The following is a 24,674-nucleotide window of genomic DNA, read 5'->3' as shown; positions in this document are numbered from 1 at the left end:
GTACAGTTCATAGACAAGTGAAAGTGGATACTCTACAATACGCAAGATAAGCGTGAGTGCTATGGATGGCGTTCTCGTAGGGAGACGGGAGCGGATCCATAGTGGTGTATTGATATGGTGAATATGTGGACTCGTGTGCGCCACCTCAAAAGAGTTACTTGCAATCGTAGTTCAGGTTAGCCACTGAGTCAAAGCTGGCTTGCTGCAGTTAAACCCCACCATCCCCTTTGTTGATAATGATGCATATGTAGTTAGATCTGATGTAAGTCTTGTTGGGTACATTTGTACTCACGTTGCTTAATTTATGCTTTTGCAGAGAGACTTCAGTCTCGCTAGTAGTTCCACGTGGACTTCGATGTTTAGCTTGTTACCTCAGCTACGATCTTGTGCCCTCGGCAGGATCTGGTAGATAGTCAGGCTTCTCAGCCTTTTTCATTTGTAGATGTCTGTACTCAGACATGTTAAGCTTCCGCTTGTGCTTTAACTTGTATGCTCTGAATGTTGGGTCGTGAGACCCATGTTTGTAATATCTCGCTCCTTGGAGCCTATTGAATAAAATACTTGAGTTGTAGAGTCATGTTGTGATGCCATGTTGTATTCGCACATATCAAGCATATTGTGTGTATGTTATTGAAATGCTTGGTATGTGTGGGATCTGACTATCTAGTTGTTTATCCTTAGTAGCCTCTCTTACCGGGAAATGTCTCCTAGTGCTTCCACTAAGCCATGGTATCTTGCTACTGCTCCGGAACACTTAGGCTGGCCGGCATGTGTCCTTCTTCGTTCATGTGTCTGTCCCTTCGGGGAAATATCACGCGATGAATACCAGAGTCCTGTTAGCCCGCTACAGCCGGTTTACCGGAGTCCTGCTAGCCCAGTTGCTACAACCCGGATTCACTCGCTGATGACCGACACGTTCGATGTTGGGTCATGTATGCTTGTCCCTGTAAGTTAGTGCCACTTTGGGTTCACGACTAGCCATGTCAGCCCGGGTTCTTTGTCATATGGATGCTAGCGGCACTATCATATACGTGAGCCAAAAGGCGCAAACGGTCTCGGGCCAGGTAAGGTGGCACCCGTGGGAATACCGTGCGTGAGGCCGCAAAGTGATATGATGTGTTACATGCTAGATCGGTGTGACTTAGGATCGGGGTCCTGACAGGGGTGTTGGCAAAGTAATCGGCATAGAGCAGGGCGTGGCCTCTCTCCCTGTTGCGGTTCAGGTTGGGAGCCTTGCCAGGGAGTGACCCCCTGTACCGAGGAAGCTGCCGTTGAATATGGTCGTTCACGACCAGTGCAGCCACCACAAGTTCTTCATCATCCGACGACGAATCATCCGATGAACAAAGGAAGTGATGAAAGAAAAACTCGTCTCCACTGTCCATACCTTTGTTGGCAAAAGGTCGAACACCTTGCGGTCGCGGTGGCGAAGCGGCCGCGATGATCACCTCGACGTAGCAGGGGTGGTTGTCGGCCGGCTACTGGGCGCTCTGGAGCTCTCGTCGGAATCTGCCTCGGCCGCCGTGGTCCGTCGCCGGCAGTCGTGTCCCCTCCGGCACCGGCAAGGACGGCGACGGCCAAAACTACGGCGAAAGCGCGGGCATGGTGGCGGCCATGTCCAGACGTGGTTTGTTATGGACGGCGGGGGGGCTGCGAGGTGAGGAGGCGGCCGGAGAATACGGCGGCGCCGGCGGCGGGGCGGGGCGGGGCGGGGAGAGAGGGTGAAGCGTTGGGGAGCGAAGGGACTGCTAGTGTCCCCGACAGGCGGCCATGGGGGGCAAGGGCGTGCGTCGCGGTCGTCCGCGCGCATCCGTTTCACCCCAAACCGAGCGCAAGTTTGGGCCTAGGATAGGTCGAAAACAGATGGAATCCGGACATTTATCCGTTTGAGGCCGTGCGCTGGGCCGCCTCTTTTGGCCCTTTTACTCTAAACGGACGGAGCCGGACAGGATAAGGTCACGCGGTGGAGTTGGCCTAAAGCCGGAGTTGCACCCGCATCCTCACGATCGGCGGCCCGGGGCACCCGTGCGAACACTCTCTCTCTCTCCACTCCACGCAACGCCTAGCCCGAGAGGAGCTAGCTAGCCGCAGCTACTACTGTTCGTCTTCCCCCATCATCCGTGGACCGTGGTCACCTGCACACTAGGCGTCCGCCCTCGTGCGAGACCGTGCCCTACTACGGCCACACCTTCCCGCACAGTAGTAGTACTAGTGCTCTACCGCCGCTTGCTCAGCTCTCCCTCCAACTCTACTCTACCACTGCTGCAGCCACTACAGGGAGTAGACCGCTATTTTCTGCGTTGATTCTCCTGCACGTCCGCACCTTTGGCCCTCGCTTCCGTCACGCGGTCGTTGGCGGGGCTGGCAGCAGTAAAAGTTGCAGGGTGGCCGCCGTGCCCGTGCGGACGGCGCCGCTAGCTTCTGGTGAGGCTCAGAGCGTGTGGTATTTACGGCAGGTATAGTTACACGGCAACCACTGAGGCAAAATTGACAAATTCAACCTATGAACGAAATCAAAACATAGAATGAACTGCCCGTAAAACTATTTCACGCGACTGACTTTTTTGTGTGACGCCCGACACGAAGGCGTCACATTACATTGTGTAACGCCTCACAGATAGGCGCTACACGCCTGGCCAGCGTCGCACCCGTGTGATCCGAAAATTACTAAGTCAGTGTGCTGCGCCTAGCTTCTAGGCGTTGCACTAGTGATTGCTTCATTTTGTAGTGCAACCACTAGTGCAGCGCCTGAGAGCTAGGCGCCACACTATACAGTGCAGCGCCTAGCTCTTAGGCTCTGCACACTGACGTAGTAATTTTTAGGCAGTCTGGGGTGCAACGCTGGCCAGACGTGTAGCGCCTATCTGTGAGGCGTTGCAAAGTGTAGTATGGCGTTTTCGTGTCGGGCGTCACACAAAAAGATCAGCCGCGTGAAATAGTTTCACTGGCAGTTCATTTTGTGATTTAATTTCGTCCACAAGTCAAATTTATCAAATTTACCAACCACTGATTACCCTCTTCGCCAGGAGATGCGTGAAGGACGGGTGGAGAGTCGTAAGCCGATGTCACCCAAAGGCCAAAGCCATGGATCGCTCCGTGCGGTCGTGTCACGCAAAGCTGATAAGCCAGCGCTGGCCGGTGGCGCCTGGCATGGCACGTTGCACGGGGGTAGGAGTGGGGCAGAAATCACATATTTGACCTGAGGACGAAATCAAATCACAAACTGACATGGTCACGAAAAAATTTCACTCTGCTGACCCTTTGGTGTGGCGCCCGACAGCTGGGCGCCGCACCCTACTGTGCAGCGCCCATCACTTAGGCGTCACACTTCCTGCCAGCGTGGCAGCCCTGGTCCAGTTTCGGCCCCACAGACAGCACTGCAGCGCCTAAGGGATAGGCGCCACACATGTAATGTGCAGCGCCTAGCTCTTGGGCGCTGCACAGTCTGTGTTCCACTTGGGCTGGCCCCACCCTCTCTCCCCTCCCACCCCCACCCCACACACCCCCACCCCACCCAAACCCTTAGGCTTGCGGCCCTCCTCTCTTCCCCTCTCCCCCCTCTCAAATCCTTCTCAAATCTTGCAAATCCGGAGTATTTGACCGTGGATTTCGAAGCCAACCCCTCCCTTAAGGTAATCTCCTCCGATCCCCTCGTTTTCATCCATAGGAATTGTCACATTTTCTCAAATCTTGTTAGTTTGGGGGAAACCCTAGTTTTGACTTGGATTTGCAAATTTGTGTTTCTTTGCTAATTTGGTATGGTTAGGCTTTCATAGTATGCTAGGGTTAGGGTTATGTGTGTTTGATGTTGGTGTTAGGGTTATGTTGGTCTTAGGGTTGTGTTCATTGTTAAGTGGGGGTTAGGGTTGACCAATAATTCTCGGTTTTGTAGGCATGGCTTCATCCGGTTCCATGACGAGGCCACCGTGAAGGACAAGGTGAAGGAAAAAGATGTCAACATCCCGCCATGTTGGTGTGGAGATGTTTGCAAGGTGAAGGAGAAAGATGTCAACATCCCGCCATGTTGGTGTGGAGATGTTTGCAAGGTGAAGGTGTCCACCGACCGAAAGAAAGCATGGACGGAAGGGCGGAGATATTTTGTATGCCCGAACTATGCTTATGATCGTGCACTTCCAACTAACGCCTATGACCAACCACCGATAAGCTCGAGAAGTACTTCACTGCCTGCTCTATGCAACACTAAGCTCGAGAAAATGTTACTCTCAAATGTGTGTCAACACTAATAACAAATTTTTATGCAGTCACCGCCTCCTTTATGCAAGTACTTCACATGGATAGATCTTGAAGTGCCAGAAGATGTGAAAAAGGACCAAAACGCAGATTGTCTTAGGCGGCAACGGCGGTTCGAAGAATCGTTTCGAAGAGGCTTGGAGGAAGAGCGTCGTCAGAAGGAGAGGATGGAGCGGAAGAAACGAAAGGAGGAGAGGGCACGCCAAGCGAAACTTGCTCGTGAGGAGGAGAGGGCAAGAAAGCTTGCAAAGGCTCGCGAGGCGCAAGAGGAGGACTCGGCACGTGACAAGAAGGGGAAATGGCCTCGCTCTACTCAGTAGGGACTTCGCTTCGGTGCACTCGTTGTCAACTATCTTCTAGGGCAAGCTGCCATTTGTCATTTGTAATGAATGTGTCATGAACCATGTCGTACTAATGTTTGAATTATCTTAAGTTATAAACTCGTCGGCATAAAATTTGTGTTTGTTCAAATTGATGTGATGCTGCAGTCATTGTAAGTATTATGGATGTGATGCAAGCCATGGGAGTAGTGCAGCGCCTAAGGGTAGGGCGCTGCACTGTACAGTGCAGCGCCTAACGGTTGGGCGCCACACAGTACAGTGCAGCGCCTAACTGTTGGGCGCTACAGTGCTGCTATAAGCAAAACTGCAGAAACAGATGCCATTTTGGCCTCCTGCAGCAGCACTCACATAACTAGAACATCAATAAAAGTACTATAAACTGGACATGCTAAGCAAAGAGAACTAATAACTTGAACATCATATCATTTAAGACAATTCAACATTACTTCAAGTTTGCAAACACAAATACCATAACATAACCTCACAAGTTCATCAACCTCACAAGTTCACAAGTTCATCATATAACATAACCTCACAAGTTCATCAACCTAACACAAAAGCACTAATGCCTTCCGCGCGTGTTCCTGGTGCCACGCCTGCAGGCAATCTTCTTCTTCTTAGGAGCACGAGGCTCCTCTTCATGCACTTCCTCCTCCGCCTGCGGCTCCGCCTCTGCCTCCTCCTCCGCCTCATCATCCAAGCTAGCCATCCGCGAGGTCCCTACGACCACCTTTGGGTTGCCTCTGTTGTCATAGTCGTTGGGCGTGTACCGGCGTCTGGGCTACCTAGGCTTGAACACATATGCGGACCGAGCTTGAGCATCCGCCAAAGTCATGTCATCATCAAGCTCATGGCCCTATCACACAACGAAACAATATGGTGAAGGCCGGTGTCGTAATCAAGTGAGAATCACATCTAAAGGATTAGTCATACCTCTTGGGTGATCCCACCCTCATCATCCATATAAGCATATGAGGAACTCACATCGTCCCCCTCATGGTGAGATGCGGGGTCTGATGGTGTACCAGACCTAGAGGCAGATGGTTCATCATATTCAGGATCACGGCAACCGAGAAGGTTCGATAACCGCCTTAACTTCTTGGCCTGACGCTGTAACATGAACAAGTGTGTAAGATATCAAACTTCGCAACATAGACTGGCTCTCATAGTGAATGCGATATGTACCTTGAGGAATGCCCGTAGTGAACCATCATCATTGCCAGTTCCAACCGGTGTCTTCTCCAGAATAGACTGGCTCTCATCGGCTGCTTTCTTGATCTCGATGCGCTACGGATGAGAAAGAATGAATGCGTTAGCCATTCAAACATGTGTAATACGGTCAACGGGAAAGTAAAGAAGGGAACACTTTACCACATAGTTAATCACCGGAACAGCAGGGACTCCGTGCCCTTTCTTGACATCTCTGTTGTACTTCCCCTTTGCTAGATCCTCAAAGTTTACGGGTTCTTCAAGAATATCCTCATTATATGCCGGTGGGCATATCTCAACTCGAGTAGTTCCAATAAACCATCGTACGTAGTTATCAAAAGCTTGTTGGCTGTGCTCACGAAGCGGGGCGCGTGCAGTGCTATGAGCTTGCTCCATAGAAAGCTGGAAGCGGGTAACATACGGAGCATGATGCTTGCCCCAGTCCTTTATCTTCCGCTGCCTTCTCCTGTCCAACCTACGTGGTATAAAACCAAGCATTAGCAGAATCAAAAGGAGTCCCGATGCTTAGACGATACGCAGACATGCTCTCTTACCTATGAAGTGCTTTGTCCGTGTCCACCCAGTCCGGCAGGTGAGGCTGGAACAGACCAAACTGACGATACACGCGATGCGGCAAATGAAACTCAACCGCCCAGTTGCATATCAATGGGCACCGCATAAGCCAGAGATCCTTATCCCGCAAGCACATTGGGTTGAGGCGGAACTCCTGGGTGTACCCCAAGCTCTCACCCGCGCCATATGGCTGCCATTCCACCTATGAAACAGGGCAACAATGCAAATTTGATGACTATTTTTCAAGCAAGCATGAGAAAGGACTGAAGTAATGACCTCCTTACCTGCTCAGGCGTAATCGTGTCCAACTCGGCAATGTACTTTTGGTACATGAGATTGACATCGTTCGTCATCTCGGAAACGATATCCCACTTGTAAGCCCACGTGGGGCACCGTAATTCGTCATGTTCATCTGCATACCAAGGATCAAACCTGACGCTCTTCGGGCGTCCAACAGGCAAACGCTCCCAACTCCATATAGAAAGTAGAAGCAGATTACCACCAATGCCTGCACTATCTGTGATCCTGCAACACGCATCGTCCAGCTACATATGAAAGAAAAACAATGTTAACTTGACAGCAAGCTTGCATTGCTAATGAAGAAATGAGTTGATCACAAAACAGACCAACTACCTGCCGGTACAAGTAGGCAAGAGTCGTTGAACCCCAGCTCCATTTGCTATCGAAGACGGTCAACGCCTTCAGCCACATCCATGGAGCGTTCTTGCCAGTGGAGTCAGGAAACAAAGTCCTAGACACAACGTACCACATATACACACGAGCATGTGTCTGGATCACATCATCAGTGGCATCCGGAGGGCACGTCGCAAAGTTATTTTGAATCCACGTGAAAGCAGCTCCGGCTGCTTTCCTTTCCCTCTTCTTCTTCTCTTCTCCCTCCTCTACATCAGCCTCAGCCTCGGTAGGAGCCATACCGATAAGAGCAATTATCTGCTCGCGCCACCCATCAGAATCGGTGCTCATACAGAGAGGCCTCCCGTCGATAGCAAGACCAGTGATCAACGAGACATCCTCGAGCGTCACGGTCATCTCCCCAGTCCGAAGATGGAAACTGTGCGTCTCCGGCCTCCATCGATCAACAAGAGCGGACACCAGTGGAGCGTTCAGATTCGGCGTGGACCGGCTGACCAACAGAATCCACGGGAGTAGTCCTGCCTGCTTGATGTACGGTGTGTATCGCTCGTCGTAAGGCATGGCAGGACCAGAGACCCCGTGATACCGAATCTTTAGAGGTTCAAGCTTCTGCAAAAAACAAGTAATGACAAATCTTAGGGCATGTAAATTTCAACTAAATGCAAATTTGCAAAAGATTTAGATTACTCATTATTATCTTATCCTTCTCGCGCATCATGTAGGACCGGTGTTGCACGTCGTAGACATCGTCCAGAAGCCAAACCATCCTTACAATTTCAAACAATAAACATACATGAGTTCATCTTCATCTCAAATATACACTAAACATATAACATGTGTTCAACTAAAAGAATCTCAACATCTCCTTCTCACACAATGAATATGTCATATGTGTTCAAATAAACTAAACATCTAATATTTCAAATAAACTAAACATCTAATATTTCAAATGAACTCAACATCTAATATATATCTAAACAAACATCTCATATATGTCTACAAAAATCAACATCTCATAGTTATCTATAAAAATAGGCATCTCATATATATCTAAAAAAACTAAACAATCTAGGATTTCACTAACAAATAAATAACACTACGGTACTACCAATATGAATACACATCCTAAATCGAGCAAATCAAACAAATCAAGGGTTCCATCAAATCTTGGACAAATCTCTAAAATGGCAACAAATTTACGGAGCAAAAAAAAGAAAACGGAAGAGTTTATCTAGTAGGATGGGTTGGGGATCGAATCCACGGATCAAATCTTCAGATCGGAGAGGGGTAAGGGGGGATTAGATGGGGGCGCCGCCGCTGCTCTCTGTCCAGAGAGCGGAGAGATGAAGAAACTGTCTGGTCGGGCTGGGGCGGCCACGCTTAAGTCACTGTGCAGCGCCTAAGGTATAGGCGCTGCACGTCACAGTGTGGCGCCTATCCCTTAGGCGCTGCACAGGTGCGTGTGGGGCCGCAACTGGACCAGGGCTGCTACGCTGGCAGGAAGTGTGACACCTAAGTGATGGGCGCTGCACAGTAGGGTGCGGCGCTCAGCTGTCGGGCGCCACATCAAAGGGTTAGCAGAGTGAAATTTTTTCGTAACCAGGTTAGTTTGTGATTTGATTTCGTCCTCAGGTCAAATATGTGATTTCAGCCTAGGAGTGGTACGTAGCATCCTGCGGCGGATCTCCACCCCATCGACGCCGCTAGGCGCGCAAGTTGCCAGTAGCCCGGTGCTAGTGGTACTACTACTCAGGATTCCACCATAATATGATTTGATACGAAATGATGGTCGTATTTTTGGTCCAGAGAGGGCGTGCTGCTCCCGGGGTGCAGTGACGGAGACCGGTCCGGTGTACTAGCACGCACGTCCAACGTCCAACGGCGAACCGAGCGGAAAACCAAGCCGAGCGGTCAGAAGGACAGGCGCCGACGGCGACGGGACCAACCGAACTGCATGCCTCGTTCCCGCGCCAAAACTTCAGGTCCACGTGCGCAGCGGCCCCCGTCACGGCGACACCACGCCTAGACTCGACCAGCCGTCCCACGTGCGGGCCTCCCCTTGCCTCTCCCCGGTGGATGATCGTCTCCCACGGCCTCCGCCTCTGCCTGGGCGACACGTCACACGTGCCGGCCGTCGCCTCGCCTGTCTACGCCGCTAGGCCCCGGGCCACCATTGATGGTGCATATGCGTGGTCGCTGATACGAGAGTGACCGAGGAGGCCTTTTCTGATCCCTCTGCCTTTCTGCGTGGGGATGGTAGCTCAAGTCTTTCCCCTGCCCTGTTCCTTTCTCCCGTGCGCTGCGCTGCGGTTCGATGCCGCCCGTCGATGGCTGGCATGGAAGTTTTGCACGGCGCCTGCGGCAGGCTAGGGGCCGATCGGCGCCGAACAGGGCAGAGCGGCCCAGCGGAAGGAACAAGTCATCCGGCAGGCAATGCGGTAAATGACATCCGGCAGGCAGGCAGGCTCACGTGAACGGGCGAGGCAGCGCCGGACGGCCGATCGAGCCGGGGCCAGCCACGGACCCTGCCCTGCCCTGCGTTTTTCCTCTCTCGCCAGCGGCGAGGGAGGGTGTCAGCGTCAGACGGCCGGCCGGCAGCGGAGCCCCATACGGCATGGCCGAATTATTGTGGGGGGTACCGGACGGGATCGCGCCGCGCGGCGCAGGCGTACGTGCACGGCCACGGCCAGCCAGCGGCAGGCGGAGCGTACTACGCACGTACGTACGCGCGCTCTCTCTCACTCTCTTACTACGTGTGGTGGGCGTCACCGGACAAGACCGGTCACGGCGTCCGTCCGTCCGTCTTTGGCAGCGCAGGGTCTTCAGAGTTAAGGCCATCCTGCCGTAGCGCGGTTGCGTGTCCGCGATGATGATGCCAGGCCCTGGCGGCTTATTTGAGTCTCGTGATCGAGCTAGCGCGCGTGCGTGCCCACTGAACCATTCGGCAACGCAGTTCATGGTTTCGCCGTCGTACTGGTAGTTTGGCAGCAGTACGTTGGTTAACGACGACACCACGTACACGGTCTAATCCATGGACTTTCGCTGGACGCGTCCGTCCACGATTGAACGAGCGAACGGGACAAGCCGCTGACAGGACTGTAGAGCATCAAATAGTGCGCCTCGTAGTTGCATACAGTAGTAGCATCCGAGGTGACGCGAAATCAGATTTGATTATTCACCAACACAAAGAGGAGCAATTATGGAGCGTACCACCACCAGTGCGCCTACACAGACGCAGGAGCTGCTCCGGCGAGCCAGCGCTACGTCAAGGGTCAGTGTCTGTCTGTCAGCAGTGGAAATTTAACCCTCTCGGCCCATGGCGCGCTCCGGAGAGATTCGCGTCGGCAGGGGAAAGGAAAAATACACCCCATCCGGCCGGTGCGCGCGTACGTGCGTCAACAGTGCACTGAACGCGTAACGTGTTGAATGTGCGCCTCTTCCCAACGCGTCGCCACGCTACTGCAGCAGCGGCAGCCTCAGATGGGAAGGCAGGCAGGCAGGCAGGAAGCATGGCCCTCGGCTCGGCTCGCGCGTTCCCGATGCGGTGCCTCCCCCGCTCCTGCTGCCGCGGCAGCAGCAGCAGCAGCGCCGCTGCAGGTCGCCATGCCAGTTCCCGAAAACGACTCGCCAAAATGAATGCCCCACCCGGGCCTGCACGAGAAACGAATCAGGAAGCGACGCCCGCCCACGCCAGCGCCCCGCGCGGCTCCAGCCCAAAACCTTTTACGGCCCGGTGCGGCGGGCCGGGCCCCGCCGCCGTCTGTGCGGCGCCGTGCTGCCCCCCGACCCACGACACCACGTGAACCACCGAACCGTGCCCCGGCACGTCGCCGTGCGTGGTGCGTCGCTCTCGCTCGCTCGCCCGGCCACCTGGTCTGGGTCTGGCCGGCCACGCGCGCATCCCGGGGCCACACGGGTCAAAAGGCCTCGCGGCACGTACCATCACCACCACACCTGGCCGGCGAAGGGCTGCACCGGCCGTACAGGTCGGCGTACGTGACACAACGTAACGTGCAGGCCGCCTTGCCCGGCCGCGCACGGCAGCGCAGGGTCAGTGGGCAGCGTAGGCCGGCTACGGCCGCGCGCGCGGTACGGCGGGATGGGGAGGACGGGACGAGACGGAGCTGGATTCATGATGGACGATGGTGTAGGGCTTGCGTCACGGCGGCAGGAGGCTGGCAGTGCAGTGCAGGGCGGCAGGGCCCCGCGCAGCGTCAAATCGCGCGGCGGCTGAGGCGGAGGCGCCGCACGAGGCCCGGTCAGCGACAGCCTCCCTCCCTCAAACCCCCCGAGGCCTACCCTACCCGCGGTGCCCAGAGGCCTACACCGCTAGCGCCACTGTGCCTCCCCACTTCACGAGGCGCGCCATAGCCATGCCATAGCATAGAGTAGTAGGCAGCGAGGGTCCGTCCCTGTGGGAGAGGAGAGCCAGTGAGAGTGACCACGCTCAAGCTGCGAGCGTGCGTGCCCATCCCGGCCTCCTGCCCTGCCGCTCCGTATAAGAGCTACCACTCGCCAGCCAGGGTTCTTCAGAGAAACTCCACCGCACTCGCCAACCATACTGTGAAGTGAGCAAGAGAGAGGGAGAGGCGCCATGCAAATGCTGCCGGAGGCGAGGGGGCACCGGAGCAGCAGCGTCGGAGGCGGAGGTGCCGGGGCGGGAGGGAGGGCGGACGCGCATGCGCAGGGGCACTACCGCGGGGTGCGGAAGCGGCCGTGGGGCCGGTACGCGGCGGAGATCCGCGACCCGTGGAAGAAGACGCGGGTGTGGCTCGGCACCTACGACACCGCCGTCGACGCGGCGCTCGCCTACGACCGCGCCGCCGTCGCGCTGCGCGGGCCCAAGGCCAGGACCAACTTCTCCAGCGGCCACCTCGCCCCGCACCAGCACCAGCAGCAGGCGTGCCTGCCTCCCCGGCCGCCGGCGCGGCCCTTCGGCGGCCGCCTCGACGTCGCCCACCCGTCCCCCTGGCACTTCGTCTACTTCCCGTCCAGGCTGCAGGAGCTCCTCGCGCAGCCGCTGCCGGCGCATGGTGCGAGGGACGCCGCCCCGTCGCCGCCGTCCACGGTGCTGGAGCTCCGGACGGGGCCCAGCAGCTGCCCCCAGTTCGACCTCAACGAGCCGCCGCCGCTCATGTTTGGGTCGTGATCTCTTCCGCCGCGCAACGGTGTAGAGCGCCAGCTTCCAAGTGTAGGATCATGGTAGGTACTACGTACGTAGTGAGTAGAGGTAATTTAGCGGGGTGGTGGAGAAGACTCGTCCGTGTGCTGTGTACATATACTGCTGCCCATTTTAGCAAAATTTCACCTTGTGTCCGCCTTGTTTGGCGTTCGTTTTTGCTGATCTCTTGCAGTTCTGGCCTCCTTGGTGGTGTCTCTTTGCAAGACACTTTAATTCGAGTAATGCTACACGTACAAACGAGTTACAAGGTTTTATAAAGAGATTTAATTTGATTGGTCAATATATGGGAAGGCGGCCCATCCTCTGAAAATCATGGGGGGCAAGTTTATGATTGGTTAATAGATGAAAGAAATTCTAGTCATCGTGTAATTGTGTGTAACTCTTTATATGTTTAGCATTATTGCTTTAACCCCGAGACTTTGCGAAATGCTGTAAAAAGCGACTGGTTTTGTTTGCCGCTTCTAAGCTGAGCTTGTGTTCGTGCGATGGAATGGACATGGTTCCCTGAGTCGCATGTGCCCCAGGTGCTCGTCCGTGAGCCCAAGCGTACGTGCGGTGGGCGCACGAATGCGTCAGTTTTGGCTGTACAGAGGTTGTTAACCACAGCGTCATTGTGTTTATAAATTGTTCCTGTCGCAGTAAGCCCCAATGGAACACGCGACGTATAAATTTATAAGCGAAACGTCCAACTATTTCAAGTTAATGATCCTTGTGCTGAATTTTCTGTAGTTATATGTGAGAAGTGATGTTGAGATTATTGTTATTTTATGTTTTGAGATTACTGTCATTGTTATTCAGTTGTCTAGCAGTTGTAGAAACTATGACCGGTACAATTCCAATTACTCTTCAGTTTCAATGCGTTATGTGTCAGAACTTACTCCAAAGAATAAAGCTTCCTAGTGCAGAAGGATATATACAAAGAATTGTCACCTTCAGTTTAAAAACAATTGTTACCTTCAAAGCTACTCCCTCCGTTCGAAATTACTCGTCTAAGAAATAAATGTATCTAGATGTATTTTAAGGGCTGTTTGGTTGGCTGGGCGAGGGCGGCTGAATCGCTCGCCAATTTTTTTGGCATGCCCACAGCGCCTATGTTTTGGCTGGGCACACATGGGCATCAACCAAACAGCCCCTTAGTTGTAGATACATCCATTTTTGTGACAAATAATTCTGAATGGAGGGAGTAACAAAAAAGAATAGTAACTTGAAAGTCACGCAAGCAACAAAAGCATAAGTTTACATTTCTAAGTGTAACGATTGGATTTTTGCATAAACGCACGTCTAACCATACCTCATATCATTCTGACGGAACCAAAGTGGCATACCAGGATTGCAAAGTTTCTTGGTTGAACAATAGGTTCCATTGGGAACCAAGAAAATATTAGTAATTCACATTCAGTTAGGCCTACATACATCAAATACCTTAAGTGACCAAATGTTCTAACCTCATCCTGTCATTCTTATTCTTACATGGCATAAAACCATCTTAGCAGTACAATAAAGCTTGATGTTGAAGGAACCTCGGTTCCATGATGGCACAACACAAGATTACATTGAGATGAAACTCCACCGTGCAGACTACAAGACTACCTTCATGCTCTCAGCGAAGCTTCGAGGGTTGTTGGTTTCGTGCTCTCGGCAAAGCTTCCAGGGTTGATAGTTATACTCTTGGTGCAATTATCAGTCTTGTAGATGCCAACCAGCCTATCAGCTAGTTCAAACATGTTGTTTCTGAGACTGCAGAGAGGATGACAGACATAAGTAATATAATCTATCAAACGTGAAAGGAACAGAGCCTAATAACAAAGCGTTTACAACCCCTAGAGGATTTACAAGCTTGAGTACAAGATATAAAACCAAAGAGAGAAGGTAAATTTGAGAGAAGTGAGCTGAAATAAGCATACCTAATAATAATGAACTGGGCATCCTTGGTACGATCTTTCACATAATGTCCGACAATGGATACATTCTTAAAATCTACAAACAGGAGTTTCATTAGCCGATTTGAAATGTAAGATTACTAGTTCAAAAAGAAGGTCACAAGACTTACCCAATGCTGCATCTATCTCGTCCATAACATACAATGGAGTTGGTTTATAATGGTGAAGAGCAAACACTAGAGCCAGCGAGCTAAGCGTCTGTACGACAACAAATGTTTCAATAGGCATATGCCCAACAGAGTACTATTATGATGAGAAATGTTTGCAATCCATGTAACATGTAGATTGCACAACAAAAGAGTACATCTGTACATGTTAGGGATTTATACATTTTATACAATATATCAAACAACTAATCAAGTTGCAAATTTCATGCAGTCTGCAAAATATGCAATAGTGGTATTGCTGTGAGAGGCAAATCATAAACAAGTAAAAAAATAAGTTAGATGTGCATACTAGCACACCTTAGCACTTTAAATGGGATATAAGATAGATGTGCATACTAGCATCTTAGCACTTGATTAACAAATGGGATAAAAGGGCTAGGGGTATGTTGGTTCCTGCCCACCTTCCCTGCCAAAGAATTGGCTCAAGAATTTTTTTGGCCAATTTTGGCACAGTTTGTGAAGGAAACAGCAAAGGGTCGAAACTCTAAAGCCAATGAAATTTTGGAAACACACCAGGCAGTATATTTGCCATGAAGGTTTGTGAGTTGGTGGCAAAAGCCAAAACACATCACAGGTAATTTTGTACTCTATATATATTATGCACTGCGATATCTTAAATATGAATGTACAGCCATTTTAACCAGGAAACCAATTCAAACATAAGTAGATAGTGTTATATTTTAAATTTGAATTGAAAATCTCATTGTGCATCTTCGGAAAAGGTTGTGGATTTGATGGAGGCTAACTCAAGTGCCTGGTCTGCAAAATGAGGGCACACAACTTCTCTAAAACATCATTATATCCCAATCTGAAGTGCGAGAGCTAGAAAGTATCTTAATTACCAAATGAGCAGTAACGCAGTACAACATTTCTGATATCTTTATGGTGGCCTCAATTTTTCGTCAATGGTAAAGCCCATCATTAGGTATTAGGAAAACAATGAGCAATATGCACCTATTATTCACTAAAAATATGAAGTTCTAATAATGACTTTCTGATTGACATCTTTATTCATAAACATAACTATAAAAGAGCTTAACTTTCTAACATTCTATAAGTGTGGAAAAAGAAATACCTTCTCACCACCAGATAGGTTGGCAATGTTCTTCCAGCTTTTCTTGGGAGGCCTTACGCTGAAAACAACACCTTCTGAAAATGGATCCAACGAATCAACAAGTTCCAGCTCCGCATCACCTCCAAGTGTAATCATCTAAAACCACAAGATAATATGTTGGAATCATTTCAGTATCTTCAAAAAAAAAGCATCAATGTAGTGAACATATCATTGTTCCACCAATGAAGTCATATACTTTAGTCACCAGGCTTGATTTCTTCTACTCCGCCTTTCAGAATTGTTGATTCACAAGAAATGTGTACGAGGAAAGCACTGATTATAATTGTTAAATTTCAGTTCATAGGGGCAATTACAGTCTAATCAACTCAACTCTTGGATTATGTGTCAAGTTTGTCAAATGGTGATAGAGTTTGTCAAATTACATGCTTGTTATACACATTCATACCTGGTACATCTCTTTCAGTTTCAGAGAGATCAAGTTGAACCCTGCCATGAACTCATCTAACCTGCAATAATATATATTGCATGTAAGATGCCAAATCAGCAAATACTCTTATTAAAACTGAAATCAAAACCAGTACCTTCTCTTCCTCAGCCCATCATATAGCTTCTTAAGATCATCACGCTCCTGAGTGGTAGCATTTAGCTCATCCACACGTTCGCCATATAAACGAGCCTTTGTGCGATACCTGATTCGACCAAAGATAAGCAATGAATACATTGATGGGCAAAGGTTCTGTCCATAGGTATAGAGCATTAATCCATACTCTGCTATTGAATCCAGATTTGGACTCAAGTCTTTAATCTGCGCTTCCAGCAATGCCACCATCTCCATGGCTTTTTTCAGGTCACACATTTCATTGAGATGCTCATCACTTAGTGTTTCTTTAAGTTTCTCAGGATCAATCGCATCCTTCTGGAGTCTGATGACGAAAAAAACATATCCTCATTTGGAAACAGCAAAGAAAACATGCATGATTCATAAAGTAACTGAAAAATATAGCATTTGCACATACTGATCCATGTGTTTGGCAAGATTTGTCTGAATGTCAGCTAGCCTTTTCTTATATGCCTTCACCTTCATTTCCCACTCCTTGGCAAGCTTTTTTGTATCTTGCAGTTTGTACTCTGCATCAACCTGTTTTTACACATAAACAGTTCATGTTTTCTTGCATAAAAGTTCAATTCGTTAAAACTTACAAGAGTCATCATGACCAAGTTCATGAAAGTATAATAGGATCTAAATTAATGGGAGAGACCTCAGTGGCTCTTAGTTCATCCACCACTTTCTTTGTTTTATTGTAGTCTTCCTTTGTCTTGTCAAGCTCCTCTTTATGGGTGTCAATCATCTACAAGTCAAAATGGGATTAACATTACCCTTCCAAATATGCAACCCAGTCAAGGTCCAGGCTGTAGAGCAACATAACTAACTACCTCCTGGGTCTTCTTATAATCTTCTTGAACCAGAAAAGCCTTCTTCTCAATCTCTTTGAAAACGGACATTAACTTCTCCTTTTGAGCAACCAGATTTTCCATTTCTTTTTTGGCCTCCTCAACACCCTTGGCTAACTTTTTCATCAACTTTTCACATGTAGTTATTTTAACTTTGTGGCGATTGATGTCTGAGCTAGTTTTGTCAAGTTCCTGATGTTTGAAGCACGAAATCATAAGCGTCAGAGTAAGAGAAACACACACACACTCACTCCAGAGAAAAGAAATAAACATGCGAGAATGTGCTTACAGATTGGATTTTTTCTACTTTTGCCTTCTGATCCTTGAGCACCTGCCCCCCTGCATTTTCAATTTTCTGCTGAAGTTCTGAAGCCTGTTGTAAATTCAACCAAACTCAAGTTACGGTTAATGTAATAGAGACTGTATTTATAACAACAATGCTACAAGAAATTGGAAAAAGGCATTCAACTGGAAGAGGCTGAAATTTTAAGAGTGTTAACATTTTTTTGGCAAAATGAGACTTCAAGGTTTGTATAGGCACTTGCCTGATCTTTGAGCTTGCTAGAACTCTTCTCAAGCTTCTTTAGTGCAACTTGTTCAGTAGAAACAAGGTCATCCAGCTCTTTCATTCTGCTGATCTCGTCATCTTTGGGATTTGCTGCAGCCTCCAGTGAATCTAGTCGCTTCTCATTGTAAGTGTATTGGGCATTCATACTCTCAACCTTTTACAGGAGGAATAAAGGTAAGGTGATCTCAACATAACAGAAAACTTGAAGATAAGAAGAATATTTGTAGTTTATACCTCCTTTTTCGCTTTTGCCAGTTCCATCTCAAGTCGAGATTTAGCATCTTCCAGGGACCGGTAGCGTTTTTTAGCATCATTAATATTTTCACGCAGCCTGCTGAGTTGGTCAACAAGTTTGTTGAGATCATTTTCAGCATTCATAACAGCCTCTTCTGAAACACTTTCTCGGATGGATGTGCCCATCTTGCCACCTCGCGGTTTGCCACCACCACCGCTCATGGTCCCAGACTTCTCAAAAAGTGCACCGTCGAGGGTAACTACCCGGCGAAACTCATTATCAGCAGTATATGCAATTCGAGTGGCCTGAAAACAAAAAACATATGCTTGCTGTTACTGCTTAAATGCAAGCAGCAGAAGGAGTGGTATTGCTTGGTAACAGAATATGGTATGTTCCTGAATAAAGTAATTTTCAGTATGGCAGTTCCATGAAAATGCTAGGGAGCCAATTGAGATATAGTTTGAGAAACAAAAAAATAAGGCGCATAATAAATGCAAGCAGCTAAGACATACACAAATAAACTAAGCGGAACAGACAAACTTCAAGATTTACCTGATCAAGATCCTTTGCAACAACAGTATTGCCCAAGGTAGCAAAGAAAGCTAACTTCAGCTTCTCATCTTTAACCTTTACCAGATCAAAGAGGCGTGGAACTCCTTCAGGGGTTTTTACTTTTTCTTGTAGCTTACGAAGATGGTGTGCTTGCTTTTCCTGTAACGGTAAAATAACAAAATCATGCCTCTCGCAGTAAAACAAACAAGGTAAAGGTTTGAATACAGGTACACACAAAAACAAAAAGGAAACAAACTAGAGCATTACCAGTATCATAAAAGTAGCAATCCCAAGATTTCTTCTGCGTAATAGTTCAACACAAGCTTGGGCCGAATTTGTTGTTTCAACAACAATATAATCAAGTCCATGGCACGCTGTCGATATGGCAACATCATATTTTGCTGCAACACAATAGTTTATAAATTAAATCACATATATAATTTAATAAATGTTTCCACAAAGATATCATGTAAAATAGAATGCCGCCTCAGATTACAAAACCATAGAAATTTCATAAATATTTTGATGACCAGTGAGGACCACCTCAGTACCTACAATATCAGATTTGACTGTAAAGTACAGCACCAATAACACAGGATGCTGGAGAACCGCAAAAACTAAAACTAATACGTAAAATCAGAAGGTTCCCAAACTTGGCACATTTGTGGGCTTTGCGTACTGGTACCAAGGGATAAATACTGGCTGGAGAAACCTTGACCTAACAGGCTAATACAAGCAAACAGCAAGGGGAAGTTTTTTTATCAATGGTGTGTCATTTATAAAGCATTAACCCAATATAAATATTAGTTATCTTAATCAAAACCTCTGGTAAGAGTAAATGCACTTTCCATAGTCAGCAGTACCAAACATTACAACTAGATTTCGCTAAATCATGCAGTTACAATGCATTTTAAAAAAGGTGCAAGTGAGACACGGAAAAAATTCCCATGTTAGATTAACTCATCAAGTTCATTTGTTCTATCAGATAACATCGGTCAAATGCTCAAAGCTATAATATCAAATTCATTGGTCGCAGTGGAAGTGTGGGGGCGGCGTCCCCATCACCTTGCTCATGTGCAAGCAAGTGAGAATTTGTTTCCTGAGCAAAAAAAATCGAGATGTGTTCCCGAGCACTAAAAAGAGAACTCTTCAGCACCCAAATGTAGAAAATCATTCTTCTATGAACAGTCCAAGGTTGGAATAGTTTAACTGCATTCATTTAAAAGTCATTCTTCTATGGCTATGGTTTATATCTTACCATCAATTGCACCAAGATCACCTAGCCTTCCATAAATGCCATCTATTTCCTTTGATTCTTTAGCTTGTAGAATTGCTTTCAAAACAGTGCCATGATTCTTCTCAGAATCCCTCGTCGATTTAATCTCCACAACTTTCTGCCTAGCTGCTTGTTCAAGAGGAATTAGGGACTCCTCTTGTTTTAGGCATTCCTGTTAAAGATTCCAAGTTAGAGATCCAGTATATCCAGGATCCTCAGCCGCATAAGGCTGATGAACTTAATAGTTGAAGGGAGAAGAAATGACTCAGAACTGATATGAAGTGATTTACCTGTTCAACTTTACGAGCTTCAGATGCTTCACTCTGATGTTTCTCTATTTTTCCTTCGAGCTCCGTAATAAATGTGTCCTTTGTTTTTATTTTTTCCTTAATGATTTCCATCTGGTTTTGGGCATCAGTTAATTCTGCTCGAGCTCCATCATGCTGAAAGGGTAACAAGGTTCATGTGAATTAACAAAGGTCAGAATATTATATATTTCCATTTTTGCAACAAAAATCATAAAATAGGAACACAAAAAATCCTGGAGTCTTGACTCCTGCAATGTGATGCTGAATAGTGAATACTTGTGTTCCCATAAGGCAGGTCCAAGTTGTGATGGCAAAACTGAAAACCGTGTTATTGGTAACAGGATTTCTTGCGCTCAATGAAAGACATGTCCAAACTGGCAGCTAGGTGGTATTATCTTGTCTTCCCTATTTAAAACATTATAAGGCAAGGATAGCTAACCTTCTGTTTCATTAATTTTTTCTCCCCAGATGCAACATCTAGCCTTCCTTTATGCTCAATAATTTGATTTTCCCATGGTTCAAGCTCAGTCCTTACTTTGGCAAGTTCAGCACGTAGCTTTTCAGTTTCTTCTGCAATTACAAAAAAATGGGTATCAAACAAAACAGTCCACGGGGGAGGCGGGGGGGAGGCAATACTGAGAGAAAAATATGACCTCGATAGCTTTCTTTAATTTGCTCCAGCACTTTCTCTTCTTGGTTTAATCGTTCTTGCAATTTTGGTATCTCTTCTTCAAGCTGTGGAATGAGATTGGCTGATTCTTCAATCTCTTTTGCTGATCCTTCAATTTTTGAGGTATCCTGGAAGGTGAAACTTTAGACTTTGTTGCTTGAGTTACAACTGAAAACATTTTTAAATACCTTTTCAGCTTTGTCCTCCAGCTTCTTGATCTTCTGCTTGAGATGTTTTAAATCTTCCCTGTGTTTTACATCTTTTCTCTCAAATTCCTTAAATTGATCCTTGCAGACTTTCATGTTATTCTCAAGTTCCTGATCATATAAAGAGAGCAAACATTAAAGACAGGCATTTAATTAGACCAAAAGTTAAACTAGCAAAGAAATCACTAAATACGTAAGAGCAATTCAACTTCGAATTCACAGCAAGGTTCCAGAAAATATAATTTAAGACCACACCTCTTGCCTTTTGACACGTTTGTTGTAAGCTTTCTCCATTTCCTTCAGCTCCTGAGAGTTCTGTTTAATTTTTTCCCTGGATTATAACCAAAACAATTAGTACTAAACTCATGACTTCTGTTCATGTACAAACATGGCAATAAATCACCTCTCGGAGGCAAGGTTCTTCGCTAGGTCCGCAACATTCTCTTCGAGCTGAGTAACATGTGATGTAGCATCATCAGAAGCCATTGTGGTTGCCTTTTCTTGCCATTTCAAAAGCAAAAGTTCCTTCAGCATGTATGCTTCAGCTTCATTTTTTGCATTCTACAGGAAGAAAGCACCATCAGTAGTGTTAATCAACCAAAAGAATCAATTTATGACATCTGATCAGCACCTCTAAACTGTCCCTTTCCTTCTCAGCCAATTTCAGCATCTGCACTGACGCGGTTCTCTTTTCATTGAGCACTTCCAACCTAAAGGGGTTAGAGAACATGAGAATGATTACATCACACTACATGGACAACACGCACTCATCATGACAACAGGCATTGAAAATTTTGATAACTTACTGTTTGTTAGCTTCTTCGATTTTCTCAACATATTGGTTTGTCCCAATGATGTCTTCTAGATATTCTAGAAAACCCTCGTCATGTGGACTTTGAGCTTTGGGTTTCATCAGGGAGATCTGCTCAACCTCGCCCTATACAGTAACCAGCTCAGAAGTCAGGTATTTGTGATACGACAAAATACAGTTGGAAAAGCACCTTATGACTGCCTAGCAATTCTATGTAGACTTAAACCAAGAAATATGCAAAGGGTGAAAATTTTATGACGGTAATCAAAAGTAAGATGTTATCTAACAAAACATGAAGTATCCGTATAATGGCAATGCAAACTGAGGAAAGTGCACAAAACCTGAAGGATCAGAAAGCGATTATTATCAAGGTCCACTCCTTTGCCCTTCAACACTTTAGTTACTTCAGTAAAATTGCTTCCACGGTTATTTATGTAATATCTAGAGGTGTTGTCACGGAATGCAACTCTTGTTATGGAAAATTCACTGCCCTCAACAACCTTGTAGTTTCCACCATCCTGCATATGGCAACAGAGAAAAAAGAAGCAAGGAATTATGGCCTAATGAAGCGATAAGAAACAATAAGGACATGGCTCAAGCATTACCAGATCAATGATTTCTTGAAAATGGACAGAAACACCAGCACTGTCTAGGTTCTGGTGATTGGAAGAGTTGTGTATGAGCTCTGAGACCTTGTTTAGACGCATCTGCAGTTAGGAGAGAACTAATCAGAAACAATATACATAATGTGAAACAACCAATAAATAGATTGTTCTAAGTCAAAAAAACATCTACAGAATGTGAGGTCATCTTTTGTGAGCTTGAGAAAAGACATTTACATTGTTAATCAAAACATCCAAAAAAAATATTTAAACCTTTGCAGGAAATGGCCTATGGAAAATGGGAGGACAATACTTAATAAAGGGTCACACCATGCCAACTATTGAACACGTCCCACTTAGCCACCACAAAATTAGTAACCATCAAAGTACCAATATAGTACATCCCTTTAGGCAAAGATGTGTTTACTTTGTTTGTTATGCAAAACAAGCATCTCAGTAGGTTGTTAAACTCAACCTTTGGAATAATTCGGTACCTTGCTGACAGGCATTGCCAGCCTTAAACCCTTGGATAGGGCAAAATAAATAAGGTGACTTGGTAAGATGTGATATGTACATACTACCAAGAATCAAACAAATATCCTGATGAAATGAAAGCATATAAAACATGGAGCATTGATATCCACCTGCTTTGCACGCTTCCCAAACACGAAGAGCATTGCATCAATGACGTTGCTCTTCCCACTTCCATTTGGCCCAACAACAGCCGAAAAGCTCTGCAACCAAGAAAAAACATTATCATAATTTGTTTTGCCTCTAGGAATCGTCACTTGGCATGCACCTAGACAAAAAACATGCAATCGAGAACATTATATTGTGCATGAGTCATATCTGCAGCGCGGAAATTCTGTGTCGCACAAAACTATAGAAGGCTAGAACTCTAATTTACTTTCAGGTTATCTCTGCTTATAAGATTATATTTGACTAGTGTTGTGGCTGTATAAATTATGATAAAGGTGTTCCGCGTCCTCAGAATATTTATGTGCTTCAGTGATTAAATGATGTTCATGGTATTATTTCAGTCAACTGCACTCGCATCTGCCTTGTCTTCGCAAATTACAGCCTCTGCACGAAAATATTCACAGCAGACAATAAACTAAACCATACAATCAAGGCATATTGCTTCAAAGCTACCCTGTGTTCATTATACTTAAAAAAATATGATACAAGTGTTCTGCATCCTTGAAATATTTTTGTACTTCAGCAATTAAATGATGCTCATGGTATTAGTTCAGTCAAGTGAGTCAACTGCACTGGCATCTATCTTGTCTTCGCAAATTACAGCTTCTGCACAGAAATATTCACAACAGACAATCAACTAAACCAGACAAATCAAGGCGTATGGCTTCAGAACCACCCTGTAAACACTATTTTAAGCAATTTGTGTGTGCCGAATGTATCACCATCTAACCAGGTGTTTGTGCTTCATGGTGCCAATTGTGCAGCTAAGACATTTTGAACAACTAAAATGCTGCAAGCATGTAAGAGCCACTCCAGGGTTTCAGAATCACCATGCACAAGTAGTTGGCTACAAAATGTATAGTTCATATTTTACGGGATAACAACTAACGAGACAGAACAGAACATTGAAGCCGAAGGAACAACAGATGGTGCAGCTAATTTAGAATTCCGTAGGCATGGGGGAGACCAGAGATGCATCTTCCGAACAAACCATGCAAAACTCCTCTCGAAACGCTAAAACCCAAGTGAAACTGTTGACCAGCTGACATTTCTAGGGTTTTACGGAATTATAGATCGAGTGAAAAATGCTACTCTAGCATGCAAAATTATGTTCCTAGGACCTCGAATTTGCTGCCAAAACGGGCACGTCGAAGTAGAAATTAGCTAGGGCTCGCATCTGCCGGGAGAGGGAGATACCTTATGGAACGGACCGATGCGCTGCTCCCCGGCGTAGGACTTGAAGTTGCGGAGAACCATCTCCTGTATGAATAACCGCGGCTTCGCCGGCCGGCCCGGCGAGCTAGCCGGCGAAGGCGACGGCGGTGGCGAGGTCTCCATGGAAGAGAGGGTTACTGAGATCCCTCGGTATTTCAAAATGGAGTCGCGGGAGACCGGAGCGCGAGGGCCACCGCAGCAGTATTACCCAGCCGACGGTGCTGACCCGGCACCAGATCTCCGCCGTTGCCGCCGCCGCCGCTGCTTTCCCTGGGCGAGGCCGGAGGCGGGGTGCGCAGAGGAGCGAGTTGGTGGTGGGGAAATTTTGGGGAAAGTCGAAGTGGCTGGGAGGGAGATGCGGATTTGGGGACTTGGGGGGAAGTTTTGGGAGGGAAAACTGAAAGGTTGGGAGGGTTTCCGTCCTTCCTGCGATGTCAGACCAAAATTAATCGGAAATCTGTGGATATGGGTTGGACGACATGTGGGCCTGAAGTTGCGCTGGTCCTGTTATGTTGGGCTATACATATAGGCCAGGCCCATATGCTTACATCTAGTTTTTTTCAATTGCAATAATGAATAATTCTCAAAAAAAAAGCAATAATGAATCCTCTACACACATGCCCGCGCGCACACACACACACAAACAGACCTATGGCCACATTGGAAAAAAGGAACAATGTAGAAATTT

The 24,674-nt window shown here is 47.1% G+C and overlaps 2 protein-coding genes across 2 annotated transcripts; one reads left to right on the top strand and one right to left on the bottom strand.

Annotated features, from left to right (window-relative positions):
- Positions 1-11,183: 11,183 nt before the first annotated feature.
- LOC123094985 (ethylene-responsive transcription factor 12) lies at positions 11,184-12,366 on the top strand. The gene has a single exon (XM_044516833.1). It carries the CDS (start codon positions 11,623-11,625, stop codon positions 12,175-12,177), a length of 555 nt encoding a protein of 184 aa, XP_044372768.1. The 5' UTR covers positions 11,184-11,622; the 3' UTR covers positions 12,178-12,366.
- A 1,174-nt stretch (positions 12,367-13,540) lies between these two features.
- LOC123138179 (structural maintenance of chromosomes protein 4) lies at positions 13,541-24,350 on the bottom strand. Its single transcript, XM_044558099.1, has 28 exons — positions 23,969-24,350; positions 22,717-22,806; positions 22,076-22,177; positions 21,812-21,988; positions 21,466-21,596; positions 21,291-21,369; positions 21,063-21,220; positions 20,915-20,990; positions 20,642-20,770; positions 20,437-20,581; positions 20,223-20,353; positions 19,766-19,918; positions 19,458-19,647; positions 18,467-18,600; positions 18,200-18,358; positions 17,647-17,952; positions 17,390-17,566; positions 17,134-17,217; positions 16,827-17,036; positions 16,652-16,741; positions 16,409-16,530; positions 16,160-16,315; positions 15,974-16,081; positions 15,838-15,898; positions 15,393-15,527; positions 14,261-14,348; positions 14,115-14,187; positions 13,541-13,947 (listed from the first exon to the last, which is right to left on the bottom strand). Exons 1-28 carry the CDS (start codon positions 24,107-24,109, stop codon positions 13,803-13,805), a joined length of 3,750 nt encoding a protein of 1,249 aa, XP_044414034.1. The 5' UTR covers positions 24,110-24,350; the 3' UTR covers positions 13,541-13,802.
- Between the last annotated feature and the right edge of the window lie 324 nt (positions 24,351-24,674).

The sequence above is a fragment of the Triticum aestivum genome, chromosome 1B, assembly GCF_018294505.1.
Source record: "Triticum aestivum cultivar Chinese Spring chromosome 1B, IWGSC CS RefSeq v2.1, whole genome shotgun sequence".
In the NCBI taxonomy this organism is placed as follows: Eukaryota; Viridiplantae; Streptophyta; class Magnoliopsida; order Poales; family Poaceae; genus Triticum; species Triticum aestivum.
Note: the sequence above shows the minus strand (reverse complement) of the source record. Positions and strands in the feature narration are given on the sequence as shown.

What these genes read in the sequence shown, in the direction of transcription:
- LOC123094985 (XM_044516833.1), top strand. Translation starts at nt 11,623, where the DNA reads ATGCAAATGCTGCCGGAGGCGAGGGGGCACCGGAGCAGCAGCGTCGGA.
- LOC123138179 (XM_044558099.1), bottom strand. Translation starts at nt 24,109, where the DNA reads ATGGAGACCTCGCCACCGCCGTCGCCTTCGCCGGCTAGCTCGCCGGGC. An exon ending in TGATCTTGGTGCAATTGATG is followed by an intron (nt 18,601 to 19,457) that starts GTAAGATATAAA and finishes ATTGTGTTGCAG; the next exon opens with CAAAATATGATGTTGCCATA. An exon ending in ATGAACTAAGAGCCACTGAG is followed by an intron (nt 16,531 to 16,651) that starts GTCTCTCCCATT and finishes GTGTAAAAACAG; the next exon opens with GTTGATGCAGAGTACAAACT.